The sequence below is a fragment of the Taeniopygia guttata genome, chromosome 5 (assembly GCF_048771995.1).
Source record: "Taeniopygia guttata chromosome 5, bTaeGut7.mat, whole genome shotgun sequence".
Classification (NCBI taxonomy): domain Eukaryota; kingdom Metazoa; phylum Chordata; class Aves; order Passeriformes; family Estrildidae; genus Taeniopygia; species Taeniopygia guttata.
In genome coordinates, this window is record NC_133030.1 from 11,338,835 (window position 1) to 11,354,771 (window position 15,937).

A 15,937-nucleotide genomic window follows, 5' to 3' on the forward strand; every position below is an offset into this window, starting at 1 on the left:
AGACAGCAAATTGAAATCTTTCCACCCTAAACTTACCTGTATTGCATGGAGCCAGACAGGTGCCCATCCCTATTTCAGGTGTAGCTCTAACATGGTAAATCAAACTCAGCAAATCTCCTGGTCACTCTGGTGGCTTTCCTGGACTCTGTATCTCTTGACACTGATGTAAATCATACCTTAAAAAGCATCCCAAGCTCAAGCTACTTGTAGCACTCAGTGTGTCAGGCTGGGAAGGACCTTGCTTGCCCTCTCAAGGGGTGCAGCTGTTCCAGTCATTTTGCTGGGAAGTTCTCAGGGGGAGAGGCAAGGAAGAGATTCAGATGTTGGTGAGAAGCGATAGCTGTTCATTATGTGATGACTTACATGAGTCTTTACTTGCAGATCTTCTGGCTGATCCCTCCCACACCCCAGAACCTGGAGCTCTATGAAAACTGGCTTCTCTCAGGGAAGCAGGGAGACATTTTCCTTGGGGACAGAGTGTCAGAGTGCCAGCGCATCGAGCTCAAGCAGGGCTACACATTTGTCATCCCCTCAGGTACCCTCAGGGTGGGCAGGGGCATCCTGGTCTTGGCCAGGATTGTGGCAACACTGAAACTCCTGGAACACTGGCAGGATTTAGCTCCCTCATGAGTCACTGGAAGAGGGAGATGTCATATGTCTCTGTCCTCTTGCTTGCCACCTCCCAAAACATGTCTGTGATGGCATTGTGGATCCAGCCCAAGTGTTAGGAAAGCTGTGGCTGGCTCACATCACATTTGATTAATTATTAAAGGAGGCTTTCCCAGATCCTGTTGTGTTGACACATGGAACAGTGTAGGTTCAGGAGAGGCTGGCCCAGGGCAGCTCCTCAGCTTCCTAGGTGTCTTATGTCACGGCTCTGCAGTGGTGACACACAGCAGAACGAGGAGCAGAAAACACCAGGGATTTCACATCTTGCTCATTTGAGTCCTGTTATCACAACTGACACTTCTTCTGAACTGAGTGGCTTTGCCTTAAGGAAACCCATGCTGGAATTCCCCAAATGTTGGGCTTGGCCGGCTTGCTTAGCCTTAGAAGGTGTGGAACTTGAGTTATTTTGAAGGTGTTTAGAGTGTTGGAACAGACTTCAGAAGGCTGTTTCCCTTGGTGCTAGGCCTAACGCAGTTAGAAAACAATCTAGGATGACACCAGGGTGACAAACAGCTGTGCAAGATGGATCAGAAGAATTCTTCCAACTCTTTCTCCCCAAGGTTGGATCCATGCTGTGTACACTCCCATGGACACGCTGGTTTTTGGCGGCAACTTCTTACACAGCTTCAACATCCCTATGCAGCTCCGGATCTACAGCATTGAGGACCGCACACGGGTAAGGACCTGTGGGAGACCCGTGCTGGACACTGGGCCACACCTGGTGTGGCATCTGCCATCTGAGAGCAGCAGTGGGAAAGAGGCCTGACAGATCCTCTTGCCTGTTTTGCAGGTCCCAAATAAATTTCGTTATCCCTTCTATTACGAGATGTGTTGGTACGTGCTGGAGCGTTATGTGTACTGCATCACCAGCCGCTCCCACCTCACCAAGGACTTCCAGAAGGAATCCCTCAGCATGGGTAAGTGCAGCCCTTATTCCTTCCTTACCCCTGTCCTACTGGCTTCTTCTGCCCTTGTGCTGGGGCACTGGCTCAGCAGCGTGCCAAGCAGGGGAGGGCAGGGTGGGGACTTTTTTTGGGCATGAAGTCGCAACCAGCCAGACTTCTGCTTCCTCCTATGGCCCCTGCAGCAGCCCAGGTTCCTCACAGCTGTGAAACCAGCACACAACCACTTCAGAGCCTTACACAGAAGAGATGGGGGGAAGTTGCAGTGATCACAGTGCTGTGGGCAGGAATTCTCTCTGACTGGCCGGGGCCTTCTGCAGGGCCTGGGAGGGGTTTGAGAGGCTGACACAATTACTTGGAGGGCTCAGTGACCTCACAGTCATGAGTGAGTCCACATCTTCTTTATCGCATCATGCAGGCAGCATCAAGATCCTGAGCCCTCAGCTGAAGATCCCAAGCCTTCCAAAGCAAAATGAGGTTGAACAGGGCTCTGAGCAGCATTTTGTAGTGAAAGATGTTCAGGCCCATGGCACTGGGGTTGGGCTAGATGGCAGTCCAGGTCCCTTCCAACACAATTCCATGAAATTCAGTCTAGGGCATTTGCTATTTCTTCCTCTGGGACCTTTTTCCATATCTGGTGCCCTGCATTCCCACAGACAAGCCAGGAATGGGAAGTGTTTAGCTGTTCTTTTGCAGCTTCTCTGTTCCTTTCATCTCATACAAATCTGTTGCTCCAGCATCCCTCATGACTGGGGTGATCCCACTAAACACGGAACACTTCCTGTGATTGCTCTCCCTGTTTCTCCATCATGGCAGATATGGAGCTGAGCTCCTCGGACTCTGTGAACATGGAAGAGGAGGAGGAGGAGGAGGATGATGAGGATGGAGCAGTGAAGGAATCCCGGCGTCCCATGACCAGGAGGTCCATTCTCACCAGCCCCATTGCCAACGGTGCCAACGTGGATTATGACGAACTGGGCAAGAGCTGCCGGAGCAGCCTGCCGGGGCTCAAGAAGACCCCATCCATAGACTCTTCTGACTCCAGCCGAGGCTCCCAAAACGGCCAGGCTTGGGACCCGAGTGGGGGCAGCCCCCGCAAGAGCAGGAAGGTGCACCTGACCCAGTTTGAGCTGGAGGGGCTGCGCTGCCTCGTGGACAAGCTGGAGTCGCTCCCTCTGCACAAGAAGTGTGTTCCCACCGGCATCGAGGATGAGGACGCCCTCATCGCTGACGTCAAGGTAGGCCTGAGTGAGTGCAAAGCACTTCCCACGAGGAAGCTAGGCTTCATCTTCACCCTACCCCTGTCCTGGGGCAGGATTGGTGTCCTCCTCTTCTTCTGTGTGAGGCTGATGTTACACCTGAGGGACATCCCTGGGATTTGGGGTTGGGAAAGCAGGAGGGTGTCTGCGCTCTGGCTGGATCGCTTATGGGTGTCAGTGCAGGAGTGCTCGTAGCTGATGCAGTTCACTTCCAGTTTTGGCTGTGGATGCTGTGACAGTTGGAGCCTTTTCCTTGCCCTGGGTGGATTTGGCTTTGTTCCTTTGAGTTGTTTGCCCAGGGTGTGACCTGGAGTTATGAGAGTCAGTTATTTTGGGCTGTTGAGGGTTGTTTGGATTTTATTTGCCTTCACCTGTTGAGCTGACCCAATGAGCTTTGGTGTTCTAGCTGTTTCAGCACTGAAGTGGGAATGTCAGCTTCACTCTATCCCCAAAAATCCATTCTAGTCCCTAAAAAGTTAACCTTCTGCTCTCCTCCATGCTGTTGGTGTTCTGTACAGCTGCTTGCCTGTACCAAAGCTGACATCCAGACACAGCCATGCATGTGTCCTTGTCTTTGCCTTTTTTTTTTTTTATTTCCAAGTGCTGTCTCCTGATGTTTTTTTGTGAGATGTTTGGGTAAATCCTGAGCTCTGCTGTGTTTGGAGCAGAGGGTGTGGCTCTGGGGTCTTGGTTGAAAGTCTAGGTGCTATTAGGGGTTGAATTTCTGGTTTTCTGTGGCTTTTCAGGCATCCTGTGTGTGCTGTGACCTTTGAGAATGTGATGTGTGTGTTTCTGAGCCCTGTATGGTGCTCTGGAGGAACCTGAGCTGTGGGCTCTGTGTTTCACCCCTGGGCTGACGAAAGGAGGCTGGTGTTGGGCCTTTTGAAGGCAGAGCCTTAAAGGTTGTTGGTATTTGGTTGGAGTTTGAGACCTGATCAAAGAACCTGTTCATGTTTTGGAGGTAGTAAAGGTGTGCCTGTGGTTTTGGTGTGACCAGGCCTCTGTGTCTGATTGTACCTCGCAGATGAGCTGTGGGTGACAGCCTTTGTGGTCCCAGACAACTTCCCTGAGGATTTGCTCCTTACAGCTGGCTGTCCTCGGAGGTTTGGAAGTATCCTGAGCTGCAGGACTCTGTCCCTCAGGACTGGCATCCTCAAGGCATCAAGGTCCTTAGTCAAGCCTGCAGTGGCTGGGGAAAGTGGGACAAGTTTGTCCAACCACAGCAAAGCTCTACTTTCAAAACCCATTTTCCACAGAGGTGATGGAAGTGGCCTGTACAAGTTGGCTTGTAAAGCTTGGGGAGGGCTTAAGACATTTCTAGCTAAAAGTTCTAACTGGGGCCTCCAATCTGCAGCAGGTGCTTTTGCCCTTGTGTCACCAGGTAAGGTCATTGATGGAGCTGGGATCTGGCCAAGCTGGAAAGCTGCACTTTGGTCTGTGCTTCCCATGGTCAGAACGTGGCATTTTCTCATTCAGACTTGCAGGCGTGCCACCTTGATCAGCCCATCCAGTGCCACCTTCTGATATCCAGTGTCCCCAGGCACTCCAGGAGCAGGAAAATGCTGCCTTTTCCCACAGCCTCTTGTGTGGTGATCAGGATTTTAGGGTGTCTGTATGTGGGGTCATGTGGAGAAGTATGTATCCTGTCACGAGTTCAGCCTGGAGCATCACTTGGCAGGATATGCCACTTTGGATGTGACAATGTTGTGCTTTCAGCTCTGTGGCAGGAATTGTCTGAAAATTCTGTATGGTGCAGGTCATTGGAAGGATCATTGACAAAAGAGGGAATTTCTGAGAGGTCCTGTTGTCTTTTGACTGCTTCTATCCATGATTTCTGACCTCTCTGTGGTGGTTTCCATGACTGGTTTTGACAGGAGAATGGTCATGAGGCAGCTGACAGCAGGTCTAAAGCCAGGCCCCTGTGGCCAGGCATAAACAGGTTATATCTGTGCTGTGCATAGAGCTGTTGGAGCACTAAGAATTGTAGAAACAAAATAAGCCCCTCCTTGAAGTGCTGATCCTGTCTCTAGGACCTCATCTCAAAACCTCTGGTGTGGCATCGGTCACTACCTGACTGGGCAATGGGCAGAGGGTGAATTTGGTGAGGACTGGGGATGGTATCCTCAGGGATGGGTGAGGAAGTTCAGGGTGGCCTGTCAGCTGTGCCAGGAAGGTCTCCCATGGTGGGATGGCAGCACTGGTCACCGGGTCGGAGAAAGCCCATACCAGGGGCCGGAGGTTGTCACTGGTTGCACAGTTGGTGACAGTCCTGGAGCCAGGTCAGCATGTTACTGACTGGCTTCCTGGGATCACAAAGCTGGAGTTGCCTGCAGATGCTTTGGATGCATCAGAAGTGGGAGCAGCCGCTGCTCCCCTGTGCTGTTTGGCTTTATTTCAGGAGTTTCCTCCATTTTAATTGTGATGTGTATCTGGGGGGCGTCTCGGGGGTGGGGGGCTGGGATTGCTTGGGGGCACCTTGATCGCCCGGAATGGATCTGTCCCCCTCTAGCGGTTTGGTCCCCGGTGCCTTTGGGAATGCGGCTGCTCCCTAACTTGGCCGGCGGGGTGTTTGTCCCTCCAGGTCGGGAGTGTGGGGGTGCACACCCAGGGGGAAGCTGCAAGGGGGTTGACTCTTGCCTACATTCCAAAGCCCCGCTCGCTCCAGCGGGGTCTCCCAGATCCCAAACCCGCCTCGGAGCAGACAAAAGAAAGGGGCCGGGGAGGCTGGGCCTGAGCGGGACGGGGTAAGGGCTCTCGGCCACGCTCTGCCCGGCCCCGGGGAGCCCGGCCCCGGCCTCTCGGATTGCGGCGGCAGCGGGAGGGAGGGATCCCGGGGCGGCCGGTGGGCAGCGCCGCCCGGACCCTGCGCCAATCCCCGCCGTCCCGGCCCCTCCCGGCGCTGCAGCAGCGCGGCTCTGCCCTCCGCTTCCTCGCTCCCTTTTTCTCTTCTGCCATCTTCCCGTTGCAAAGCATTGCTGGGAACCGCATGTGGGTGACGCAGCAGCATTGTCTCCGGCTCAGGAAGCTGCCGCCGCCGCTGCCCAAGGGCTCGGGAGGAGCACGCGGCCGCCAGTGCGGCTGCTGGGGGCGGGGAGGAGCCGGGGGCGCTTGGGGCGGGGGGCGCAGCTGCTCCCCAGCCATGTCCCCGAACACCGGGGGTCCGGCCGGGGTCTGAGCCAGCCCCCGGAGGTGTCCGGGAGAGGGGAGGGGGCCCCAGCCCTCACAGTGCGGGCACCGAAACAAAGAGGGCTCGGCAAACTTCACCCCAGAGTCTCGGCAGCTCCAGAGGCGCAAGGTCAGGCAGCTGGCAATGCTCGTGGCGCGGGGAGGGGACGCGGGGACGCTCCGGTCTCGGACAGGGTGGGAGGGGACCGCGGGAGGACTCCTGCTTCCCCGGAGGGGTCCCTGCCCGGTGCTTGGGCTCGCCTCTCCCGTTCCCGGGGCGCTCTCGCCAGCACCGCTGCCGAGGCGCCCCGGTCGCGCAGGGTCCCCTTTGCCGCGTTCCGCCGGCCACGGCGCCGCGGGGCTCGGGGGACCAGCGGCCTGTCGCCCAGCCCGGCTCCGAGCCAGATGCAGCCGCAGGACCGGGGAGCCCCCGCAGTCCCTCAGCTCCCTGGCAGGCAGCGTGCCTGAGCCGCCCCCAGCCCTGCCCCGACCCTGGTGCCACGGGCAGGCGGACGCTGCGGTCCCACGATGTCCGTGTGGGAGCTCTGAGCTCTGACCTTTTCCCTTGGCTTGCGCTCGTGGGGAGGCGGAAGATCTGAAGGCGGCACGCTGCGCTGCCGGGGAGCCCAGGGGAGACTGCGGCTTCCTGCCTCCCCAGACACCCGGAAAACCGGGCAGGGGGCACACCGGGCACCCACCCCCTGCCCTGGCCCTGCCTGGCAGCAGGAAGCACCGCCCGCCGGGATGCCGGCAGGAGGCTCCTGCCTGCGTAACCATGGCAACGTCCAGTAAATAAAGCACCTGTGCAACCGACAAATTCGGTGGGGAGTGGATGTGGGGAAGGGACTGCGCTGGAGGGTGCTGAAAGGATGGGGCTGAGCGCGGGAGCACCGGGAGCAAGGGGCTGCTGTGCCGGAGGGCAGTGTGCCAGTCCGGTCGGTGCCCAGGGATCTTTCCCTCCAAGTCAAAGCCAAACCCCAAGGCAGTGCAGGGGAGCAGCTCTCAGCTACTGGCAGCTTGTGCCAGGCCACTCTCCAGGCTGCCCCACGTCTGGGGGTGTAATGCTGATGAATTGTCCCCCCAAAATACCCCCAGACTGCGGAATCTTGGCGCTCTCCACTTCTACCACCACCCAGCGCGGGGCCTCGGGGCTGAAATGCAGTTGATGAAAGCGCTGGTGCAGATCGACTCGACAGAGCTTGTCTGTCTCATGTGGGGAGGAGGGATGGTTGCTGGCGGGCGTGGGGAGAGGAGGGCTCCTTCCCAGCCGCCTTTGAAGCATGCTGGCCTTGGCATCTGGTCAGAGCCTGCCTCGCTGGCGGGAGCCGTGTTTCCCTCTGCTCACACCTGTGCTTTTTGTCTCTCTGCTGTGTTCCCCCTCATCTCTCTCCATTAGCTGCTGTTGGAAGAATACGCAAACAGCGACCCCAAACTGGCACTTACAGGCGTCCCCATCGTCCAGTGGCCCAAGAGAGATAAGGTAGGAGCTGCAACGAGGGGACCCAGATGGGTGTCACGTGTTGAGTCATTTGCCAGGCCTGGGGTGTGGTGGCACCGCTTCCACACCCGCCTTGGGAGCAGTGCCAAAGCGGGATGTGGGTGCAGCCACCTTCACAGCACTGTGGGCAAACCTAGTGATCTCCCACCATGCCAGTTATCCCAGCTCAGCTGATGGGTGGTAACCAGGTCAGCCTTGGCTGCTCCATGTTCTCCCCCCTTTGGTTGTGCTTGGTGATCAGGGAGCCTTGTTGTGGGAGGAAGGGGTGATCCTGCTCTCTTAGGAGCTCTCTGGATTGAGAGGGAGAACCCTGGATGGCCTGAGGAATGTTGTGTATCAGGGAAGGCCTCACTATGGTAAGGGTGGGTGAGCTGTGGGGTTGATGGTCAAGAGTAGTCCAGCCCCTCACTGTGAGCTGAATGTGTCCCTTGTGTCCCTGTCCCTGTTGTAGGATTGGGTCTTACAATGCCAAGCAAGGCAGCTCTCTCCCAGGAGTCTCTCCCTGTGGGTAGCAGCCAGCTCTTCAGCAGTGGGAGCTTTCAGTGCATCCCTGCCTTTCCCTGTCTAGCTGTGCTCATAGTCCAGGACCCACAGCTGAGCTGCAGCCCAGGCTGAGCTCGCCGGGCAGATGGAGGCACAGAGCAGCTGGACTTCCCCTCTGCCGTCTGCCTTCCTGTGGCCTGCCAGGATGGCTCCCAGGGGTCACTTCTTCCTTCCTGCCAGGAGATGGGTTCACAGGCAGGCTATGGGAAGAGCAGGACCCCATCACACTGGGAAGGGTGGGTAACACCCTGTTAGGGAGTCTGGACACAAATGCCCTCTCAGATTGCCCTCTCTCTGCTTGCCTGCCCTGCCCAGGAGATCCAGAGTGATCCTTGTGCAGCACAAGCATCCTGGGCAGCTTTTCTAGGAGAAGTGACGTGGAGATGTGTGCAAGCTTTGGGTTACAGCACTCAGAGGCTTGGCACATGCCCAGCCCCATCCTTGGGAGCCTGCCCTTCCACAGGCCCATCGGTGTGGTGCACAACCTAGCACAGCCAGTCTCAGAAAGATGCTGCAGCCAGCAGATTTCCTGTGAGGGCTGATGGGAGCAGGGTGACAGCTGGAGAGCTGTGCTGTCCTACCTGCTCTGTAAACAAGGAGGGTGTGGGTGTTCCCAGTGTCCCTTGAGCTCTGGAAAGAGTGACCAGAGCTGTCCCCTTGTGCAGAGTGACACAGTGAGGGCAGCCTGGGTGGACCTTGTCATTCCTTGCCTGGGTAGGAAAGCATGGATGCTGTGGGATGCTTTTGGGACTCAGCAGCCCTTTCCAGACCCATGTGAGCCCTAGCAGGGGGTGAGAGGAAGGGGAGCTCTTGGTGTGGGGTGGTGTGAGGAGTTAGGGAGTATGCTTCAGGAGAAGTGGCAGGTCAGCACTGATCCAGGCACCTTTGTCTGTAGAGTGCTGAGGGAGCAGAGCTGCTCTCTGGCGCATTGTCTGCAGTCGTAGTGTGGGATCCAGGGATCAGAGCTTTCCGGATCCCAGCGGAATGCAGCGCTTCCCTCTCCTCACCCAATTCCCTCTCTCCCCTTGCCAGCTAAAGCTCCAGACCCGGCTGCGGGTGCGCCTGCCCACCATCCCCATCACCAAACCACACACCATGAAGCCAGCACCACGCCCGACTCCCGTCAGGTCCACGGTGTCTCCCATCGTGTCGGGCGCCCGGCGGAGGCGGGTGCGGTGCCGGAAATGCAAGGCCTGCATGCAGGGCGAGTGTGGCATGTGCCACTACTGCAGGGACATGAAGAAGTTCGGTGGGCCCGGCCGCATGAAGCAGTCCTGTGTCCTCCGGCAGTGCTTGGCGGTGAGTCCAAGTCAGGTTCCTGGGGGATAGCTGGTTGCTAGTCCATGGTTCAGGTAGTAGGGAAGGAAAGGAGGAAGGCTGTCCCACCGAGCCCTGGTGTCAGCCCTGCTTTCCTTTGTAGCCTAGGTTGCCTCACTCGGTCACGTGTGCACTTTGCGGGGAGGTGGATCAGAACGAGGACTCACAGGACTTTGAGAAGAAGCTCATGGAGTGCTGTATCTGCAACGAGATCGTCCACCCTGGCTGTCTGCAGGTGAGCAGGGCACATGCTGGGCAGAGGGGGCCTCTGCTGTAGGGCTGGGCTGCTGCTGACCCCCTCCTCTTGTTGCAGATGGATGGGGAAGGGCTGCTCAATGATGAGCTCCCCAACTGCTGGGAGTGCCCCAAGTGCTACCAAGGTGATGACACAGAGAAGGGCCAGGTAAGGAGCAAGGTGTTTGTGTCCTCCATCCCTCCCACTGCATCCTGCCAGGGATGTATTTAACCAGCTTGGGGTGGGGGGACAGTGATCAGTGAGAATGAGAACCATGGGGGTGCAGCACTTGAGGGCATGGGCACATTCTGCTGCAATGCGGTCCTGAGATACTCCACTGTAAGAGACACCGGACTGTTAGGCACAGAGTGGAAGCCACCCCCAACCTCAAAGGATGCCCCTTTTGAGAAGGGGTTAGGAAAATGTTTGTTGCGGGTGTGGGTGGACTTTGGTCTTTGTGATACTTAGATGAGCTGTAAGGAAGAAGTTACTTGCTGTGAGGGTGGTGAAACCCTGGCAGAGATTGGCCAAAGAAGCTGTGGATGCCCCATCCCTGGAAGTGTTCAAGGCCACGTTGGATTTGGCTTGGAGCAACCTGTATCTAACCCAAACCATTCTATGATTTCACTGGGCACTGCTGGTGCAGGTCCTGGTGTTTCCCTGGGGAGGAAGAGAAGGGAAAGTCCTTCCCAGGCCTCATTCCCGCTAACCAGCCACCCCCGTTCCCCGCAGAAGCGGAAGGTGGAGGAGAGCGATGACGACACGGCACAAGCCAAGGTGCTGCGGCCCCTGCGGAGCTGCGAGGAGCCCCTGACCCCCCCGCCCAACTCGCCCACCCCGATGCTGCAGCTGATCCACGACCCCGCGTCCCCCCGCGGGGTGGTGACACGCTCGTCCCCGGGGGCCGGGCCCAGCGACCACCACAGCGCCAGCCGGGATGAGCGCTTCAAGCGCCGGCAGCTGCTGCGGCTGCAGGCCACGGAGAGAACCATGGTGCGGGAGAAGGAGAACAACCCCAGTGGCAAGAAGGAGCTGTCAGAGGTGGAGAAGGCCAAGCTGCACGGCTCCTACCTCACCGTGACGCTCCAGCGCCCCACCAAAGATGTCCACGGCACTTCGATTGTCCCCAAGCTCCAAGCCATCACGGCCTCCTCGGCCAACCTGCAGCACTCGCCACGCGTGGTCGTGCGCCACGCGCCCGCCAGGATACCCCTGCGGAGCGGGGGCGACGAGGAGGCGGCCGCCGAGGAAGAGGAGGAGGAAGAGGAGGAGGAGGACGAGAACGCGGAGGAGGGGGGAGCGGCCCGGCTGAACGGGCGCGGGGGCCGGGCGCAGGAGGGCGAGGAGAGCTGCGTCCAGCGCGAGGTCTGGATGTCCGTGTTCCGCTACCTCACCCGCAGGGAGCTCTGCGAGTGCATGCGGGTGTGCAAGACCTGGTACAAGTGGTGAGTGTGGGGACACGTCCTGGGGCTGGGGGTACATCTGTGGCAGACACCCAGAGGGAGCGGGGGAAAGGATGTCGCGTCAGTGCCTTCCCATCCCTCCCCAGAACCAGGCAGTGTCATTTTAGCCAGCCTGCTGCCTCTGCCATGCGTGTTCCCATCTCTGTTGCTCCCTTCTGCCTTCCTCCTGTCCCCTCAGCTGTCCCCTGCTGTGTCCTTGTGAGGTGCCAGTGCCCTTCCCTCCCCCATCATGCTGATGGTGCTTGCCCTTCCTGGCCTCCCTTGCTGCCTCGCCTCCCAGCAGGCAGGGAAGGCAGGCTGAGGCGGGATGGCTTTGCTGGCTGGAAACGCCTCTGGGGACAGCAGGCCCGAAGACAATGCTGGCACCGGGACAGCTGTGCGTGGAGGGCTTGGGAACAGACGGGAATGGAAACTGGGAGGTTTCTAACAGCCGAGCAGCAGGCATTGCCTGCTTTGATCAGCAGCTGGTGGCAGTGGTGTGGTGGAGGAGTGTCCCCTTGCCTGCACCTTCAGGGACTCAGCTAAACTACCATCGGGTCCTGGCTCTCCACAGACTCCCATGGGAGGGGATGAGTTTGCTCCTGGTGAAGGAGTGAGCTCTGCTGGAGCTGTGGGGTGGGACACTCAGTGTTTTGCCTGCTGGGAGTAATGATCCCTAAGATCAGGAGAAACACCCAGAGCAGGGCAAGCAAGCCTGCAGCTGCAACTTGGAGTTTTATTTTGTGGCAGCAGAACCCTGCTGGGGCTGCGCTGGGTGGCCTTCAGCAGCCTCCCATGTTTGGGGAAACCTATGGAAACCAGGAGGAACAACCTTGTTCTGTGGCTGGGGCCACACCAGGGCTGGGCTCCTTTCGGGAGCCAGGCAACCTGCTGGCTGTCTATTATCCCATAGTACTTTGGGACTCAACTTTCAGCTTTGTCCTTGTCCCCAGGTGCTGTGACAAGAGATTGTGGACAAAGATAGACTTGAGCAGGTGCAAGTCCATCACCCCGCAGGCGCTGAGTGGCATCATCAAAAGGCAGCCGGTCAGCCTTGACCTCAGCTGGACCAATATCTCAAAAAAACAGCTTACATGGCTCGTCAACAGGCTGCCAGGTGAGTGTGGGCTGGGGAGGGGTCCCTGCCTCTGCCACCAGCCTGTTCCAAGGCTTCCTGAGGGCTGGGTCATGGGGAGAGACACCCCGCAATCCTGGGAGCTCCTGGGTGTCATCACCCAGCAAGTGTCCCACCCCAGGCAGGGAGGGGGACCTGCATCCTCATGTGCCTGGAAAAAGATGGTGGAGATCTGGGATGCCTGGGAGCCGACCAAACCCGTCTAACTTGTTACCTGCTTCCCTTCTGCCAGGCCTGAAAGACCTCATCCTAGCGGGCTGTTCCTGGTCTGCGGTCTGTGCCCTCAGTACCTCCAGCTGCCCCCTTCTCAGGACCCTCGATCTTCGGTGGGCAGTAGGAATCAAGGACCCTCAGATCCGGGACTTACTTACGCCTCCAACAGACAAACCCAGTAAGCTGCTGCTGCCCTGGGGCTGCCTGGGCTGGACAAGGCAAGGTCCCTAGGGCAGTGTGTCCACTCTGGTTCTCCCTCTGCCTGTGCAGGTCAGGACAATCGCAGCAAACTCCGCAACATGATCGACTTCCGGCTCGCCGGGCTGGACATCACGGACGCCACGCTGCGCCTGATCATCCGCCATATGCCCCTGCTCTCCCGCCTCGACCTCAGCCACTGCAACCACCTCACGGACCAGTCGGCCAACCTCCTCACCGCCGTGGGCTCCTCCACACGCAACTCCCTCACCGAGCTCAACATGGCAGGTGCGTGCCCGGCTCCAGGTGCCTCCTGGCTTTCCCATTCCTCCCCCCCGGTGCTGGCTGCTGGAGGTGTCCCCTTCACGCTCCCTGTGCTCTGCCCGCAGGCTGCAATAAGCTGACGGACCAGGCCTTGCTGTACCTGCGCCGCATCTCCAACGTCACCCTCATCGACTTGCGGGGCTGCAAACAGATCACCCGCAAAGCCTGTGAGCACTTCATCTCGGACCTGTCCATCAACAGCCTCTACTGCCTGTCCGATGAGAAGCTGATCCAAAAAATCAGCTAGAGACCCTCCCTGGGGCAGACTGAGGAGAAGGAAAAGAGCCCATCCCGCCCCTCTTGGAGAGCTGCTCCTCCACCTCCCCCCTTGCCCTGCGTGTCCTGCCGCTGCCTCCCACCTGACTCGGCAGGCAGGGCCCTCGCTGGCCTCGCTCCACTGTCCTTCCTCCTCCTCCTTCCCCGGGACTTCTGCCGAGGAAGATGTCCCGCCAGGCTGGCCAGTACCAGAGGAGGAACGGGCACATGGCCGGGAGGCTCGGCCCAGAGGCTGGCCGCTCCCGAGGCGTGGGCTGTGACAGAGGCCTCTGTGCAGAGAAATGGGGCACCCTCTCCCCCCAGCTTTTCCCCTCCTCCCTGTTGTCTCCTTGCCTTGAAACACTTGTCACTTCCCCGGTAGCACAAAGCTTGAGGGTCGAGGTCTCTCCGAGGAAGCAGGAGCAGAGCCAGAACGCCCTGTCCCCCTCTGTGCTGCCACCAGCTCGGTGCTTCCCTGCGCTCTCCCCCCTTTCCCTTCCCCTCGTCTGGCTGCAGGGACTGCTATCCGTGCCCCTCCTCCTCCCACGCATCCGGGCGGTTCTTTGGGCACCCAGGGCAGGAGCCCCGTGGCCGGGGTGTTCCGGGAGCAGGGGCTGGGGGAATAACTCTGTCCGAGGGGATGGAGCAGGGGAGAACCCACAGGTACACCAGAGCTCAGGGAGGACTCGGGAAGCATCAGCCAGGGGTCAGTGAGCACGGGGTGGGGACGGGAGCTGCCTCCTCTTCCTCCCCAGCTCCCGGCATCAGAAGCACTCTGGGGCCGGAGGGGCGAGGGCTGCTCTGCGGCCTGGGACCGAACTGGCATCGTCCTCTCCTTCCCCCCACCCCCTTTTCGCTGCCGATTTTCCTTTGCAACGAATGGTTGGTCCAAAGAACCTCTCTCTAGGGCAGCAGAGAGCTTTTTGCACTTTAAGAAAAAACAACAAAAAAAAGACAAAAAACAAAACAACAAAAAAAAAAAGACAAGACAAAAAAAAGGAAAAAAGGTTGGAATCTTCTTTTTCTGGGTCACTATTTTATTTCCCTCCCTGTCCTGCCTGTGCCTGGGCGCTCCCCCTCTCTGTCCCCCCGGTGTCAGCACCCTGCTCTCTCCCTGGCAGCGTACCGATAGCACAATCCGGGTGTCCCCTCCGTGCCACCGCCGGTCCCCAGCCCCGCAGACCGGTCCCCAGCCCCGCAGGGGTCCCCGGGGGGCAGCCCGCAACCCCCTGCTGCTTCAGAAGCAATAAAGGAGGAGAGGCGGCCCGCGGGGACTGTCCCCGGCAGGGGGACACCAGGGGACAATCCCGCAGTGCCTGTGACAAGGGGCAGTGCGGCCGAAGCGGAGCCGCAGGGCTCGGAGCAGGAAACCGCCCCAAGGCGAGAGGAGGAGCCTTCGGCCTCGGCCTCTCGGCGGTGGCTCCCGGGAAAGACGTCAGAAGAATTAAAGCTTTTCTTTTTCCCTTGGATTCCTTTTGAGTTTTGCAACGCGAAAGAAGAGTTCCAGAGCTGGGGTTGAGAGGGGCGAGGTGCTCCCTCCCCCGCGGGGACAGCACCCCCTTCCCTCCGTGTCCCCCCCGCTCCAGCCGCAGAGACTCCGGCGTGCCACCCGCCTCACCACCCCGGCGTGGTGCAAATCCACGAGGAAGAAAAAAAGAGAATTATATATAATAAAAATCACTTAGTGATTTAAAACCAACCCAGCCTGCTCCCTAAAGACAACTCCTGCAAGCAAAGTCACTTGTTTAAGGGTTTGGTTGTGGTTTTGTTTTGTTTCAATCCCCCCCTTCCCTCCCTTCTTCCTTCCCTTCCCTCCCTTCCCCGGAGAAATATTGTAAATATCTATTTTTTTGTTGGCAATTTAGAGTCCATCTCTGATGTTTGTGCTTTAAAATTAAATGTAAGCATTAAGGGTAAAAGCAAACCAAGTCTTGCACTCTCTCAGCTGGGTTTGGGGGTTCTTGGCTGGGGCAGAGGGAGGGCACCTGCTTGGCAAGTGGGTTTGGTTTTCTTTTTTTTTCCTTTTTTTTTTTTTTTGGTATTTTGGGGATTTTTGCTTTCTGAGCCTTCTCCCATGCTCAATTTTTAGAGAAGCTCTTTGCTTATACCATATTAGCACCAGGCTGGGTGAGCTGTTGTGGAGGGAGGGAAAACCCCAGCCTCCTACAGGAAATATTTCGTTTCTTGGGAGTGGATTTTTGGAATTTAAAAAAAAGGGAAAGAGAAAAAAAAAGAGGGGAAAAAAAAAAAAAGACCAACGAAAATCAATGAGTGGGAGCTCTGCCCGTTTGTCTGTGAGGGAAGTGGAGGGAACAAGGGCAGGGCTGGGACCTCCCGTGTCCCCCTTGTCCCCAGCACTGGGGCTTTCTCAGCTGCTCGAGAGGAAGCTGCAGCACCGTTGGTGGTGGCAGATGTCCGGGTGTCCCCACTGTCTCCTTGCGGGTGGTGGCAGCTGTCCTGTGCCTGTGTCTCATCACCTCCTGCCAGGGCCACGGGTCCTCCGGAGGCCTGTGCGGCTCTTGCCTTCCACATCCCGTGGGAAAGCTGCCCTCTCCCAGTGGATTCCTGGGCCACCAGGGTGACATTTAGGTCCCCCATCCTGCGGGGATGTCACGTCCCAGGTCCCCGCGAGGCACAGGGCAGGTGACATCATCCTCCACAGGTGGCTGAGGCAACTGTCACCCTCCCTGTGCCCCGGTCCCCAAGTGCCACCAAGCGCCTCCCCCGGTGATGCACCAGAGCCAAACGAATCTCAGCGCCCCGACCGCCTGCCTGTCCCCTT

The 15,937-nt window shown here is 58.2% G+C and overlaps 1 protein-coding gene across 2 annotated transcripts in view; it reads left to right on the forward strand.

The window, feature by feature from the left end:
- The window catches only part of KDM2A (lysine demethylase 2A), a 33,534-nt gene extending 18,455 nt beyond the window's left edge, over nt 1-15,079 (forward strand). The window contains exons 10-22 of one of the 2 annotated variants that reach the window (XM_072929539.1): nt 382-535; nt 1,230-1,345; nt 1,460-1,586; nt 2,388-2,809; nt 7,392-7,475; nt 9,069-9,335; nt 9,457-9,588; nt 9,667-9,768; nt 10,321-11,033; nt 11,984-12,147; nt 12,398-12,556; nt 12,649-12,864; nt 12,966-15,079. In XM_072929539.1, coding sequence (XP_072785640.1) covers nt 382-535; nt 1,230-1,345; nt 1,460-1,586; nt 2,388-2,809; nt 7,392-7,475; nt 9,069-9,335; nt 9,457-9,588; nt 9,667-9,768; nt 10,321-11,033; nt 11,984-12,147; nt 12,398-12,556; nt 12,649-12,864; nt 12,966-13,147 — 2,838 coding nt within the window. In that variant the 3' untranslated portion in view covers nt 13,148-15,079. The remainder of the gene's footprint in view (nt 1-381; nt 536-1,229; nt 1,346-1,459; nt 1,587-2,387; nt 2,810-7,391; nt 7,476-9,068; nt 9,336-9,456; nt 9,589-9,666; nt 9,769-10,320; nt 11,034-11,983; nt 12,148-12,397; nt 12,557-12,648; nt 12,865-12,965) is intronic. The other variant, XM_030275351.4, reaches the window with a different exon arrangement.
- The last annotated feature ends 858 nt before the right edge of the window (nt 15,080-15,937 follow it).